Here is a 16,669-nt window from a genome sequence, read left to right as displayed (position 1 = left end):
CAGACAGATAACCTTTTTTGAACATAAAGAGTTACTGTATGTAAATGCTTTTGATCCTCTGACTTGCCTGCACTCTTTAAAAGTGAACTATAACCACATAAGAATGTATACAAATTTACAGGTAGCTGAAGAAAGCTTTGGATACACATTAAAAAATATTTACCCTAGTTAATGTGTCAAGTAAACACTTGTATTTATTGTATTTATTTATCATCAAACCCAGACAAGTTAAAACATATTCAGATAGCTTTTGGGCACAGACTTGTTGTGCATATAGAAGACATTCATATTTCAAAGTTATAATGACTTAAGCGTGAATTACTTTACAGAAATGCCATATGTGGATGTGAAGAAAGTTATGGCAGCTTCCCCAGATGTTATTGTGAATTTTCACTGAACATGTTTACATTGAGTTACTCACAACAGTTATAGAACTTGCCAAAAGCTCACCAAAGCTTTTAAAAACCACGTTCTTGTAGGAGAAAAAAGAACATCAACTCATTATTGTTTTTGTGACTTCAAAAAATCTGGATTTTGCTTTTATATAATGTATAATGGATTATATTTTTCTTGTTATAATGCTATGTTTGACTTTAATGTAATATAAGAACTTTCACCCTTACTGCTCTGTATTGCTTATTTTGCTTTTCCTATTTTAAGCTAGATGGACAGTACCTTTTTGTGTGCATGCACTGAACTGACAGCTAATATTATTCACCTTGTAGATCTGTTGGTTTGAGGTTGCTTGACTTCGGTTTGTAGATAACATAGTCTTGTATGTTGAAAGTCCCTGTACCAGTTGTTTTCATCTGGGTGAATTATTATGGATATAGGTGAGTATTTACTGTGTTTTTCTTTGTCTTCTCCTCACGGTTCATATGCCTGTTAATCTTGTGAAAGTGTGGAACCCACAGTTACAGCGGTTTTGTTGGTTTCCCTGACTCTTTCACTGACCTCCTTTATTATTTACACTGTTTGTAAATAATATTTTTATGCCACAGTCATAATTGAATACAAAAAAAGATTTCTGGTGCAGTGTCACAATATGTTAAGATATAGTACTGTATGTTCTCTGTGTTGCTATTGAAATAAAATGTTAATGGGAGATTTGAGTCTGATTGTGGAGACCTTTTCTGTTCAATATAAATATATAAAATAAGTCTAATAATCTTAAATTAGTTTTAAAAAACTTAAACCAGATTTACACTTCATTGATTTCACATGTATTAGGACTATTGAAGATGTGGATATGGCTTTGGTCTTTGATTAAGAATAGTGAGATCAAGCTCTCATGAAAGTTTATATTAAGGTGATTTTATATTATATATTAATTACATCTGGTAGAGCAGTGGCGCAGTGGATAGCATGGGTGCTTTACAGTGCTGGGAACCTGGGCTCATTTGCTGGAGTGTTATCTGTGTGGAGTTTGTATGTTCTTCTCATGTTCGTATGGGTTTCCTCTGGTTGCTCTGGTTTCATCCAACAGTATAAAGTGTCTTTGACTGTGTGTGTCCTGCAATCAACTGGCAACCCATCCAGGGTGTATCCTGCCTTGCCCCCTCGCTTGCCGGGATATGCTCTGGCTCCCCTGCAACAATGTATTCGATAAAGCAGTTGGCAAAAGGATGGATATTTGTCCTCAAAAGATATTGATAAAGTCAACCAAGTGGATTTCATAATCAACAGACTCATTAATGAAAGACCACATTTGTGTTCTTCTTGAGTCATTAATTTTCTGCATCACTTTAATGTCTTCACATACTGTATTTCTTTCCATATGCAGTACATTTTATCTGGAAACACATTAAAATAGACCTTTTTAAACAGCCCCCTTGCATCTGTAACAGATGCATGCATAGTATTGTCTAGTATTGACAAAAGTCACTTGTTTATTCTATCATTGTGTTAGTAAAATTTTATAGTGTTTAAGTAGCATTCTTCATATATTTCTAATTCTTTCTCTGTTTTTCTTTAAATCCTTTGCAAACATATATAGTACAGCTTGGGATTTGTTTTGTCTTAGCATATAAGCATTGTTTAAGCTACCTCTTGGATGGCACAGTAAATGAAAAGCAAGCTCTGCTGATGAAAGTTGCCTGATTTGTGACCTGGTGATAGTGCTTGTGATGTCCATGTCCATAATGTACCTCTGTGTCTGGTCCGTTGCGACAGACAAAAGTAGACTTGTGAATTTTCACCAAATTATGAAACCACTTTATTAAGAGGGTGCTGGCATTGTCGGTCGCTCATTGTGTCAAGTTCCTGTTTTGCAATTTGTTTGCATTCACATTTAATTGTGTTTAATTGTTGATTGACATTTCATTCTGTTATTTATGTTATCTTAAATAACTTATTGTACTAAAGACAAGTGCTAGTTTTATAGAATAAAATATTGTCACAAGATAGATAGCCTTGCCTTGTTGTCTCTGCAATCTCTCTTCTCCAACTCTTCTCCTTTTCTGCGAGTGATTGTTACACAGATGATGGTGCCTATTGTGATGGTTGGTTGACTGATGAATGAGCCACTAAGAACACACATTCTTGAAATTGAAGTGCTGATCAATCAGCCAATTAGCAGCTCACAGACAGACACCTCTCCTGGCTGGTTTGTCAGTGCATGGATTCTTCACTCGGCAATAGAGATCTCTAAGCCTCAGTTAATCGCAAGTTACCTATCGTCAAGTTCTGGGTTAGTTTTCTTTGTGAAAAGAAAGAAGCTTCTGGCAATCAGAACATGAAGCTCAATATAGAATTAGCCATTTTTGAGGGGTAGGTGGACTGATGTTGTGAATTCTATATATGCTTAAGTCTTGGACTTGGAAAGTCCTGGGTTCAGCCACCCGTGGGTCCTTTGACAAGTGCAAACATACCCTAACGTTTATTTGCATACTGTATGTTTCTCAGACAGTATGTGCTTTTAATTAAAATTAGAATTTAAATGATCTGTCTGTAAAAACAAGAAGGGTAAAAAAGAAAGTAGAAAAAAATAGATTTGCTCCTCCATTAATAATTATTTATGCAGTTTTCACAGTCCTGGGAGTGAATGGTGAATGATTATCGATATTTCAGGAGTGAATTTCATCACATCTAGTCCCATATTTTATTAGTCCTGTTTCCAGAATTCAGATTGATTTTTCTGAATTTCTAAATTCATCCACTCATCTATACCAACCATTGTGTGATCTCTGAAAATGTTCTATACCAATTATTCTGAAGTATATCCACTATGGTATACTACGTCTATGTGAATACTCATGTAAGACAAATGTTAAACTGAAACATTAGGTTATAGACCTTCTATATCTATTTTAAGCTTGCAGTATTTAGTATTACATTTCTGTGATATTTACATTCCCTAGCTAAAGGTCTGGCAGAATGTATGCAACTTATATAGGTTTATATATAATACATATACAAAGTATGTAAAGCTCAGTGGACATATTCCATTATAAAACAGACTATCCAGCCTGACATACCTTCAGTAATATGTCAAATCAATTATTTTAAAGGAATTTGGGATTTATATGATAAATAAATAATATGGAAGAGGTCTGCCCTGTGTAGATGTGGAATGTCTTGTTTTCTGAATTCATAATAGAGTTAAAAAACTCTGAAGCCAAGATCTCATTAGAAAACAGTAACCTTGTTTTTTCTTTAAGATCGGCAAGTTGCTCAGTATTGCTGTATTTGCTGGGGACTAAATCATAGACAAAATATTATAAGCTAATTCATGTTGATATTACTAGGAAATCTTTAGGATATTGATATCTATTATACATTGTATAGATCAAAATATTTGGTCAAAACAATGTATACTACAAATCTACAACCTAAAGTACCATATGAATTTGTATGCATCATCTTTACAAAAAGTCATCACAATGAAAAGCCGGCTGACTTTAAAGGCAAATGCCATTTTTACTGTAATACGTTTAAAAATATAAAACACATCCTTGTTTTTCTCTCAACAATCTGACTTTCACACATTGTTCAGTATACCCCAAGGTGTGCTTCTGGATATGAAAATATAACTGTAAGTGCTCTCTGCTTTTAGAATTGTAGCATAGCAGAAGGTCATATTAGAAGGTCATACAGCTGCTGAGGCTAAAGGCTTGGCCTCATCTGTAGAAATCACCCATCAAGTCCTGTGTAAAGATACAGCTGTCAGACTTTTAAAAAAAAAAAATCAGTAGTTGTTTTTTTTTCAATTAAATCCAGAGAGAATTTGTAGCTCTGTGAAATGAAACAAAACAATTTTCCTAAGAATACGTAGTAGAATCTGAATGGATGTTGGAAAAAGATGGTTGTTTTAGACGGCAGTGGTTTTTATCTGAACCACATTCCCCAGAGGAGAATGTGGAATGACGTGCTGTCATCAGTTACCTAAAAGTAGACTAGGAGGATGAAGACAAGCAACTGCAAAAGAGTCTCTACAGTGCCCAGCAAACACATTCTCCATAGAGCAGTAGGTTATGACCTGCTTTCCTCAGGTACCTGAGAAATTGTTGGAAGACACTTGGTTGGGAGACTTTTAAAACCAGGAAACAGAGGCTTCCAGTTGACTGCCAACCTCTGCTCTATAGGAAGAGTCCAGAACCACTGTTACATGCTGTGTCAGTGAGAAAAGGAAGTGACCAACAGAAATGACTGTTAACATATTTTGTGAGTTTTTGGGGAAGAGGTTTGGATGGGATTTTAATGCTGGTAGGCATTTTAGCTTCCCAGCTAAGTTTAGACAGAGTGACTGGAGAAGAAGTATAGCTAGGGGTGGACGTTTTCTGGCTCTGTGACTAAAAGAATACTGTTTTTACCTCTGGGTCTGGTTTTCCTAGGACCTGACTGTTTAAAGATCACTGCTATAGCATACTACCTGGTTGAAACACAGTGTGCACATACAGTATACTGAATAATTTAATGCTGACAGGTAGTGGGCTCAAGACAGCAAGGAGTTTCAAGGACTTTCCTATACAGACTGAGTTTAATAGCATGGTGATTTCCTCTTGTGTTGATTGTGATACTACTACTCATAGTAGTATAGTAGTATATACATATATCTATCCTCTTCTTAAATAGTAGAATTTACTTCAGGATAAGGCAATAATAATACTAAATTATTTTTTTGCCTGCGTCTGGAAAAAGTCACATTCCCGCAGTTTTTCACAGACATATTTAACAGTGGAGATGCAGAGCAGCCACACAAGCCAGAGTGGCAGATTGATAGGAGGAGTGCTTAGAAATAAGTAGAAAGAGATAATAAACTATTGTATTAAAGATATCTTACCCTACATAATTCTTTTTTCTACTGTAAAGCTGGTCATTTTTCTTACCTTCATTTTAAAACAGAAATCCTGTTTAGGACAGTAGATGATTAGACACCCTCATGTTTACAGTGTTTTTATTAATGATATTTGGGGTACAGTGTGTAACAACTCATATTCTTTTAGTTATGTAAAATCTAAATCAACTGGAAAATCATAAAAGAGAAAACAGACAGTGAACACCATAATTGTTGGTCCCATTGCTTAAACCTCTTTGGAGTCCATATGGGACTTTTCTTGGTTTGTTTTAATTTATTTCTGTTGAATAAATGCATGCATTATTTCATGTGCATTATTTCAAGTGTATTAGGGTTTGTGGAGGGTTGTATAAATGTAAATTTTAAAGTGTTTTAAGTTTTTATATACATAATTCATTAAGGAACGTTTTGCAGTTGATCTATTTATAATGTCTTGTTTAAGGGACATATGTTTCTATGTACATCATATGATAGTGTGGGTGTATGCGTTTGTGTACAAACGTGTTGTTTACAATTTCAGTTCATTAGATCAGAAGAGTTAATTGTAAATATGTTCTCATTCCCGATAATGAACATACTTGCAGTTATTTTCAATTACCTTCCAGAGCCTTTAATAGCATATTGTGAAATGTACCTCTTTTGTGACAGCACGTATTGTATAAAAAGATAAAATCATACAAGACAGCTGTTCTTTTTTTGTTCTATTTTTTAGTATTGTAGTGTGTGCTACTTGTGAAGACAGACATTGCAACAAGTATAATAAGGGTGAATACAAGTCCCATGAAACCTTGCGCTTGCTAAAAAGAACTCCATTTCATTTTAAGGGTTGCTTATGTTTGCATACTACAAACGCAGTTATGCATTATGAATATGACTCTGAATGTGCGTTTTCTCCACAGTGTCTGCCTGTTAGTTGTGTTCCTGGTTATCCTGTGTGTGTTGATTTAATCAGTGTGGGAAATTGCTTGCTCTGGTTCCTCTCTAGTCGTTGGACTGCGACAAATTGCATTGGCTTAGTTTCTGTGCCATCTAAGATTAAAAGTGGGGAATATGCCTGACAATCATTGCAAACCCTAAATTTATACAAATTCCTTGATGTAGGCAGTAATTTAAAATAGTGTCTAAAATGTCAGACAGGTGGCCGTATACCCTGTAACTAATGGTGTAGTATGTTAACTTCTGTGCTCTTGCAATAATCAGACTGGGGAAAATGTAGCTACTACGTTTTTCTTTCCTTGCTTTTTCACATCCTTAAAAATGTTTTGAAATTTCTTTGTATTGCAGAGCTTGTCTCTACCTGGTCAAAAGACCAGTAGAGTGCTCAGAGGCCCTGAGGACAGTTGTTTACTTGCCCCTTTGTAAATTTAAATAAAATACATAGTACTTTGCTGTCTGCATCTGTGAAGCTATATACTCCATCTGTTGTCTTCAGATTTTTCACCTGTTGTAAACCCATGCAATGTCAGAAATATTTCTTATCTAGAAGGATACATGTTGATATTTTTTTATTTATTCTGCAGACATACAATAACATATGCATTTGCATTGCATTGAATTCTGGAAGCCAGGTTATCAGTTTATTCTACAGTAGTCTCCCACAATCCTTTGTGTTAAAAAAGTTCCTCTTGTTCTCTTTTGTATTTCAGTGTTAATCCTAAAGATGTCTGTAAGGCCTTTTTAGAGTGCATTATACAGTTGTAACACAAAATCCCTTGATTTAAATTCTATGCTTTTAACTATATGTTTAACATGTTGGAGTGTTCAGATGTGGCCATGTTTTGTGAGTGGGTCTCATCAACTCGTTTTTTATTTTATCAACTGTTATTATTCTGGATAAAATGTTTGGCTGGCTGGTAACCATAAAAATAGTCACATATCATAATCATCCACCTGTGGCATTACGCGGAGGTGTGTTCAGTGTGGATTGGAGCCCCGGATGAAGTGCGATGCGTTACCCTAGTAGCCGCAGCTGTACTGCGTGCCTAAGGACGAGCCACAGCTGTTAAGGCTCTTCAAAACACTGAATTCCGACCAAACAGACGATCAGGGTTATAATAATAATTGCTTATACTTCTATAGCGCTTTTTCTGGGCTCGCCACTCAAAGCACTTTACAGGTAATGGGGACTCCCCTCCACCACCACCAATGTGCAGCATCCACCTGGATGATACAACGGTAGCCATAGTGCACCAGAACGCTCACCCCACATCAGCTATTAGTGGGGAGGAGAGCAGAGTAATGAAGCCAATTCAAAGATAGGGATTATTAGGAAGCCATGATTGGTAAGGGCCAATGGGAAATTTGTTACACCCCTACTCTTTTCAAGAAATGCCCTGGGATTTTTTAATAACCACAGAGTCAGGACCTCAGTTTTACATCTTACCTGAAGGATGGCACCTGTTTACAGTATAGTGTCCCCGCCACTATACTGGGGCATTAGGACCCACATAGACCACAGGGTGAGCGCCCCCTGCTGGCCCCACTAACACCTCTTCCAGCAGCAACCTTAGTTTTTCCCAGGAGGTCTCCCATCCAGGTACTGACCAGGCTCATACCTGCTTAGCTTCAGTGGGTTACCAGTTGTGAGTTGCAGGGTGATATGGCTGCTGGCTGCAGAGTTACCCCCGGGAGGGCAGGAACTTCTACCGGCAGTCCAAGAAGGGATTGTACCCGAGCGTAAGGCTGTTGTTTTTCCTTCTTCTGATTTCCTTTTGCCTTTCCCGTCATGTATCTTTACGTGGGTAGGCTGACCTTTTTCACACATTGAGTTTTTGTTTTGTTTTGGCTTTGCGCTCATTGCCCTATTTAACAAGGTCCAGTCTGGTTACTGCTGTGCTAAGCGTTTTTTTTCCCAGGCTGGATCCCGTTAAATAGGGTAAGCTCAGCCTGGATGTCGTGGTGCATTTTTATTTTCCCTTTTTGTTCTTGTTTTTCCTCTTGTGTTATTTTTGGTTCCTGCTAACCTCACACTGGTGCCTCCATCTCTCAGTTGGGGCATTGAATTTTTACCAGTGCTTGCTGCTGCTCCTCCCACCCTCACATTGTTACACTTAATAATGTCATTTCCTGGGTCTAGAACCCTTTCTCTTTTCTTGACATGTCCATTACTAGGGTCCACACTGACCTACCTGTATGCCCTTAATACTGCCATCAAATGGGGATTCTTGGGGCCATCTGTTGCTGAATGTACCTGATGCCTCTTCTTTGGACTGATTCCAAATGTTTTTTGAAAATTGGAGACCTACATTGTCACAATATTTTAAATGAGATCTGATAAAATGTTAACATAACATCCTTTTAGTTAGTGTATATTTTACTCTTTTAATCATATGTCCTAAAATTTTGTCAATTTAGCAGTGTATTGCTTTCCCATGTTATCTAGATGTAAATGATGTACCAACAATGAACATCTAAACCTTTTTCATTCTTCCAAATCCAGCTTTTTCAATCTTTATTATTATAGTTTGAACTTGTCTACAGTACCTGACATCTGTCATTTATTTTCCAAGTCTTTAATTTTTGTCTAAATCTTCTGCTATGTTTGGTAATCATTCTGTTTTAGTATTGTCTGCAAACCTGAATAGTTTACTTAACTATACTAGAATATAGAGAATTGGTATATGATACAGTAATAAGAGAAATAAATTAGTTTGATGAAAGAAATCAGCCTAATATGGATCCCCGAGGTATTCCACTGATTAGATCATAACCAGTTTGAGTATTCATCCCTTAGCTGTACTCTCCAATTACCATCTATTAACAATTTCTCAATTTAAATACTTGCATAAGATTCAACTATCAGTTGCTGTTTGGGAATTAATTTTTCATAAGAACTTAATCAAAATCCTTCTATAAATTTGAACATACCATTTTGTATGTTCTTCTTCTGTTCATTCCTCTGTTGCTTATTTAGATGGTCTTGGACAGTCATCTGTCCTGCAGGTCTGCTGAAACCTTCCCTGCAGTCAGGATACAGTGCAGCGGCTTACTCCATAGTGTCTGGCAATGCTGGCACATGACATGCCTGCCTGCAGCATCCCAATGGCCCTCTCCCTTGCTTCTGGTGACATTCGAAGCATTATGGAATGCAAAGAAAACTGACTAAGCTTGGCTTTTTTCTTGGAGTGACCTAAGCTTTGAATTAAGGCCTTTTTAAAGGTGACCTGATCAGGCATTGTTCCACCTGGACCTCGTTGGGTAAAACAGCACCTAATGAGCTTTCATGTGATTGGCAAATTGCAATGCCTCACTGCACAAGCTGTATTGCTGGTCAGAGGGCTTAAAACAAATTGACAACTTTTTGTGAAAGTACGTAAGCTGCAACTATAGTATTCTCATTCCACAAAATTTTGCATTTCTATTTTGCATGAGTACATATTTTTTGGTATAGCTTCTTATATGTTTTTGGTATACAGTTGTTTTTCATCCAGTTTCAGGTTGGGTTAATTGGTATTACCCCTGTCTTGCAAGTTTTGTACCTTTTTCAGATGTAATCCATATATAAATGTCATTTCATTATTTAATTACTGTCTTCCAGTAAGGAAATGGAGTCATAGAAACAATGACAGGAATAATATTTTAATAATGCTCATTTCTTTATACCTTGTGTGCCTACTGCTCAGAATGGGTGACAATAAAGAATTAGGTTGTACCTTTGAGTTACAAAGGAGAATATAAGTCAAAACCAAATAATTGGATCCCCTTGTGTAAACAATGTTAGGGTGATAACAAATTAAAGTAATCAGACATTTTACTGGCTTTTCCCAGTAAAATGGGCAAGTTTTTTTGTTAGGGTATAATTGACAGAGGGTCGTTGAAACATGTGTGGAGTTTAAAAGCAGTGGTTTTAACACAGGACTTTTTTGTTTCTTGCAGATAAATGAGCTCGTGGACTGCAGGGATGTTAGTATAGGCGCCTGGTTTGAAGCAAGTATAGAGAACGTGACCAGAGCCACAAAAGGACAAAATGGCAAGCCCACAGGCAAAAGTGGGAAGATGAGCAAAAGGACTAATGGCAAGCTGGACCAAAACCATTCTTCCCATGGCAGTAATGGAAGCTCTGCGTTTAACTTGGACACTGCACCTTCCACATCTTACATGGACTGCTTGAACAGTGAGGAGGATGTTACTTATCATATCAAATATGACGAGTAAGTGCCATTGGGAGGGGAGTAATGCATCAGCCTTTTGAAGGAGCCCTGTGTGCCATAGATTCAGGATGTCATTGAGGAATATATTCAGGCCTTTTCTTGATTTTTCCTTAAATTGGCCCTGTTTTGCATGTTTTTCTCAGTTGATTCATGCAGAGGTATGTAAGTTGTTGGCGCAGGGTGTCAGCAGTCATGCATGCTGGCAAGCCCTTTGACCGGAAAGGTAAGTGAGTCTGTATGAGATAAAGCAAAGCAAATTTTGGTGGTTCTGTGAACATTTTTATCAGTGGGCAATGTCAATCAGACGGTTATCAAAATAATCAGACTATTATGGTGGCCAAACACCATAATAGTCTTTTTTAAATCCAACAATGAAGAGGAGAATAAGCATAAATTGATATATGTAAAAATGGATAAGTCTGCTCTACCCTGAAAAAATGCAGGAGAGGACACTTTTTATGGCTACTCCACAGCTCTTGCCTCCCTTAAGCATCTCCCTTGTTAACCAGAGTCTCACCCAGCTGGGCGTTCAGTTGTGTGTTTTTCTCATTAGCCTGTTCACATTATTTCAATGATATCTTTTATTCAATTATATTGTTATTTATATTATTTGTGTAGCAATAAGTTATTTATATCATATTCTATTGCCAAATAATTCAAGATGAAGATATCTTATTTCTATTATATTTTAAGGTTATAGAAAAAACAATCAGACGTAGAGAATCATCTGTATAGCATTAGGTTTCTAGAGGATAGTCAATGTTGTTTTAGAAACCGCAGATCTTTTCAACTAACTTCCATTAGCAGTAGTGAGCATACAATAGTAAGATTTTCAGAAGCCTTTTGATAATTTTAAGGATTAATTCTCAAATTGCAGGTGGTAGGCATTCAAGGTAATACAGAACTGGTTATGTATAGAGAGCATAGAGTGCCTGTGTGAGTGCACAGGGATCTGCAGTTCAACCACTTCTCTTCTTAATTACTGTCAGTTATCTGGAGTTATGAAGCAAGTACACTAGTCAAGTTTGCAAATTATACCAAAATAGTAAGATTATTACAACTGTAGAAGCGGCAAAGGATATTCAAAAAGATGCAGGAAAATATTCAAGATTGGTCACGCACCTAACAGATGACACATATTTTTAATGAGTGTAGAGATTTACATGCTGGAAGCAGAAACATAAACTACAAATATAAAATGGTAAACAGTTAACTTAAAGAAGCTAAGTATGATAAAGACTGAGGTGTTTAAAGCATTATTTTAATGTTCTAAACAAAGGGGTTGCCAACTTGGACACCCAGGTTAATTAAGCAATTAAGGATCAATTCAATATTTAATTTATTGGAAAGTACTAAGTCCCTTACTGGCATGAAAGAACCAAGGTTGTCTCCTGAGTTAGAAAATTAGTAAGAATTACAAAAGGCAAACTTAATGTTAGGATGTATAACTTGTAGGTTACAATCGCTGTTAAAATGTTAAAGTGCAATAAGACCTCTTTTAGAATGTTGCATACATCTAGGTTGCCACTTTATAATAAAGATGTTGCTCTGGAATCAGTCCAGAGAACGTACTGATAGCCAACAAGGAAGGATATTTACATAATGACTGCAAAACATCTTACATTGAATTTGATTTAAAGGTCAAATGGACACTTTAGAAGAAAGTTTAGAATCATCGTCTAATATGATTTAACACTCTCTGGTCATGTTTACAGTATGTTTTGACATTCTGAAGTTGAAATTAAAAAAGGTCAGTAAATGTGTATCTTGCTGGGAGAGCACCTCAGATGTTTCCTACCCCTGTTGGTAGGTGAGTTTGTGCTTAACACAAATATCATGGGATGAGTATATAAGAGGGTGTATTCTTTCATATTTTTGAAAATGTAAACTAGAAAATACATTCTGAAATGTATCCTTTAGTCCTAGAAGATTAGAACCTAAGAGAGGTTACAAACGAGAGGGGGCCATTTGGCCTATAAAGCACATTTATAAGTGAGTAGTTAATTCAAAGATTTGAAGTCATCCAAGGATCTTATCTAGCCATTTCTTCAAGGAACCCAGAATATCAGCTTCACCAACATGGCTGGGTAGCTTGTTCCGCACTCCCAAAACCCTTTAAATGCGCTTCCACATAGTTTTCACTTCAGCTCTTCAGTTTATGTTTCACTGTTCCATCTGACCAGTGTAAAGCTATGTTCTTGTATAAAAGCTTAAAAGTTTTCTGCTATCAAGTAAAAAAACTGAGATTGTGTTCTGCCAAAAATATAATATTTTCAAGTGTAAGTGTCCTGAGGAAATGTTTATTATGGAATATTGTAGTAATATATTCTAATATTATTAAAATATTCCAGAATAATAGGGGAGAATTGTCAACAGGCAGTGCATACCACCCAGCAGCAACCTCTCTCGCTTTCAATGAGTCAGTCATTCTGACATTTAAACCTAAAGAGACAACACATGAAAATTCTTTCAACTTGAGGCTGAAGCTCCATTCTAATAAAGTTATATTTATTTTTTAAACAATATTATTTTATTATATTAGTTTGTGGTGATGTTTGAATTGTTTATGGTGTTTGATAATCTGGTTGTATGTGACATCTTTAATGTGAAGTAGGAATATCTTGTCCTAACTCCTACTGTTAACTGTAATCACACCATTCTGCAACAGAAGGTACTGGAATTATATTGGAACAAATTTAGAATATAAGTGTAAGCATTCCTACCTATCCGTAGCAAGAGGTTTATTAACACTATGATCTATTGATGTCTTCTTTCCCTTGACTAACAATATGATAATGATTATGTTGAAATTTGGTGATAGTAGGTAAAGCAATTTAGATTTTTTCTAAATGTGTGATTTTTAGTATTTTCAGATTCTCAGTAGTCAAGAGAAGGCAACGGACATCTAGCATGCATCTAAAATCTGGGTGGAAGATGATTAATCTGTATTTTATGACATTGCCCGTCTTTAACATGCAAAAATAGAGTATGTTTCAGGAGCTTCTTTTTTTCTTCCGAAAATCATGAGTATTTTATGTATGAAATATATGTGTGTGGGTATATATGTGTGTACTAAATTTACAAATAATATATACTGCACTGAAGATATTTACTGTAAATAATAATAAATCAGCTATAGATTACCCGAAGATACATATTTTTATATTACAAAGCAATAGACTTAAATCTGGTAATAGAGAATGACAGTTCACTCTAATAATTAAGTAAATTATAATTATAATAATTGCATTTCCAAGGATCTAGCCATATCTTCAAGGAACCCAGAATATAAGCTTCACCAACATGGCTGGGTAGCTTGTTCCATGCTTCCAAAACCCTTCAGGTAAAGAAGTTCCTCCTGTTTTCAGTTTTAGATGCGCTTCCACATAGTTTTTACTGCAGCCCTCTGGTGTTACGCCACCATTTGAGTACTCATCAAATATTTAATGCTGCTTCACACTCTCCCTTGTGCTCAGTATTAGGTTTTTTTCCTGGTTAGAGCTACTTCGATTCTTGTGATTACTTACTACTCGGTTTTTGGCTTCCTGATCCTGGTTTGTTCTCTGACTACGTCTCCTGGTTTTGGTTTTGGTACTTTGATTCTTGTTCTGGTTTTTACTCTCTGCTTCCTCATGGCTTACGGCTTAGTTTCTGTTTTTTTGTACTTTTGCACCGGTTTGTCTACCTTCGGCTTTCGGACCTCGGATTGTTCTATCGACTATGCCTCTGGAGATCGCCCTGGTTTTCTCCATAGGGTCCTCACTACTAATTCCTAATATCTGGTTTATGTTTCACTGTTCCTTTTGAACGGTGTAAAGAAATGTTCCTGTATAAAAGCTTAAAAGTTTTCTGTTATCAAATAAAAAGCTGAGATTGTGTTCTGCCAAAAATGGAATATTTTCAAGTGTAAGTGTCCATTTGACCTTTAAATCAAATTCAGTGGAAGATGTTTTGCTGTCATTATTTAAATATCCTTCCTTTTTGGCTAACAGTGTGTTCTCTGGTCTGATTCCAGAGCACCATCTTTATTGTGAAGTGGCAACTTTATAATAATAAATCTTTAGCAAGTTTGCATGTGACAGAACTCATTGACAAGGGTAGGAAAGAATGGAAGCAGTCTGGAATGCTGGAGGCAATCTTGGTTGGGTAGACCAGCATATATACTGTATTCTAAAGCTGTTCTGTACTGTGAGGTTAGGGTTATAAATTTCCATCATGCCCAAAAAAGTAGGTGGTCTGGAGATAGAGCCAAGCACAGGATTGGTGCCTGACAATTCCTGGAACTTCAACATTGGAGTGTTTGGCTGAAATAGAAGAATATGTTGTATAGATAGTAGGGCTGGGCGATATGGCCAAAAACATTATCACGATAAAAATGTTCATATCAGTCGATATCGATAATTATCACGATAAATGTCAAATCATTATTTCTTTCAAGTTTAAAGGCAGATTTTTTCTCCTGAGTGAAAGTTGAAGAAACCAGACAGTTAATTGGTAAATTAAACAACTCTTTATTTTAAGAACACAACAAACACTTGCCAAACAGCAGAAACATTAAACAAATCTGAGGTAGAGAGTATTCAAGTCTTTTTTATGTCAAAATATGCATGAGTAAAATTTACAAAATAAATATCTTAATAGAAAAATTAAATACTGCAGTGTGATAAAACACATAGAAGATGTCTCAGACAGACTGCAAAGTTTAAAGTGCTCTGTTTTATGTCTGATCGTAAAAAGCCAAAATATCTCCAAATTACCGAAGTTGAATGACCTTTTCTGTCGACGATCGTTCTTTGAGCTGGTCGTTGGCAGCAGTACATTTGCTTCAGTGTCGCTCATTTCTCCACTCTAACTACAATCCTGTCAGCCACCACTGTGTGGGTAAACAACACCACGTTAGCTGCCCGGTCTGCAACACACACGCGCTCTCGCGCAGTATTTTGTGCACATGCACATATCATGTGCAAAGCATAAACATATATATCGAACATTTATCGAACTTTTGTTAAAATTATATTGAGGAAAATTATATCGCAATAATTATCGTTATAGAATTATCGCCCAGCACTAATAGATAGTAGTGAAACCAGTCAGACATACTTGACATATAGATCTTATAGTGAGGCTCAGCTTATGCATATACAGTGGATATCAAAATTATTCACCCCGCTTGGAGTTCACATTTTATTGTGTTAGAATATGGAATAATAAAGTATTTAATTTTTGCCATTGATGAACACAATATACTCTATAATGTCAAAGTGAAAACAAAATTAATTGCAAATATAAAACAGAAAAGCGTAAGTATTCATTAGTCAATATTTGGTAGAGGCACCATTGACAGAAATTACAAAATTACAGCCACGGGTCTCCCGGGATATGCTTTGCACAATTGGATACTGGACATTGCAGTTTTTGTCCATTCTTCTTTACAAATTGCTCAAGCTCCCTCAAGTTGGGTGGCAATCATTGGTGAACAGCAATTTTCAACACCCGCTGCAGATTCTTGATTGGAGTGAGGTCCAAGCTTTGACTGGGCCGCTGGAGAACATTGAGATTTTTGTTTTTAAGCCACTCCAGGTTGTATATTTTTGGTCATTTCCTGCTGGAAGATGAATCTTCTTGCAAGTCCCAGGTCTCTTGCAGACTGCAGCAAGTCTTCCTCCAGGATTTCTCTGTACTTTGCTGCAATCATCTGCCGAGCCCTAATGTAGCAAAGCATCCCCATATCATGATAGCTTCATGATAGGGATGGTTTTCTCAGGATGAGGTGCCATTCTTCACTGGCGCCAAACATAGTACTTAGTGTTGAGACCAAAAATATGTAGGTGTATTTAATCTCATGTGAAACACCTTAATTACCACAGGTTGATTCCATTCAACTAATTATGTGACTTCTAAAAGGAATTGGTTGCACCAAAGCTTATTTAGGTCCAGTGCATCATACCAAAGGACAATACTTATGCAATCAGTTATTTCCTCTCTTATATTTATTATTAATTTTGGCAGATCTGTAGACTTTTGTTTTCACTTTATACAATTTTTTGTGTCAGTCAATGACAAAAAGTCTAAGGGGGGTGTGTACTTTTTATGGCCACTGTATGTTCTTTCTTTACTTCTGATGTTATTCAGAAACTGAGGAAAAACATGAGTATTTATTACTAGGTACATATCTCTGTCACAGTTTTTAGCACAAAACCCCCCAAAAGCTTTTGTCTTTGGA

General features: G+C 36.3%; 1 protein-coding gene across 2 annotated transcripts in view; it reads left to right on the top strand.

Moving 5' to 3' along the window:
• uhrf2 (ubiquitin like with PHD and ring finger domains 2) overlaps positions 1-16,669 on the top strand; it is a 147,193-nt gene that overhangs the window by 57,047 nt on the left and 73,477 nt on the right. For both annotated transcript variants that reach the window (XM_088910809.1, XM_088910808.1), the window contains one exon: positions 10,172-10,446. In XM_088910809.1, the coding sequence (XP_088766935.1) occupies positions 10,172-10,446 (275 nt within the window). The remainder of the gene's footprint in view (positions 1-10,171; positions 10,447-16,669) is intronic.

Source organism: Atractosteus spatula, chromosome 3 (genome assembly GCF_055471065.1).
Source record: "Atractosteus spatula isolate fAtrSpa1 chromosome 3, fAtrSpa1.hap1, whole genome shotgun sequence".
NCBI classification, from domain to species: Eukaryota; Metazoa; Chordata; class Actinopteri; order Semionotiformes; family Lepisosteidae; genus Atractosteus; species Atractosteus spatula.
This window is presented reverse-complemented; position numbering and strand designations above follow the sequence as displayed.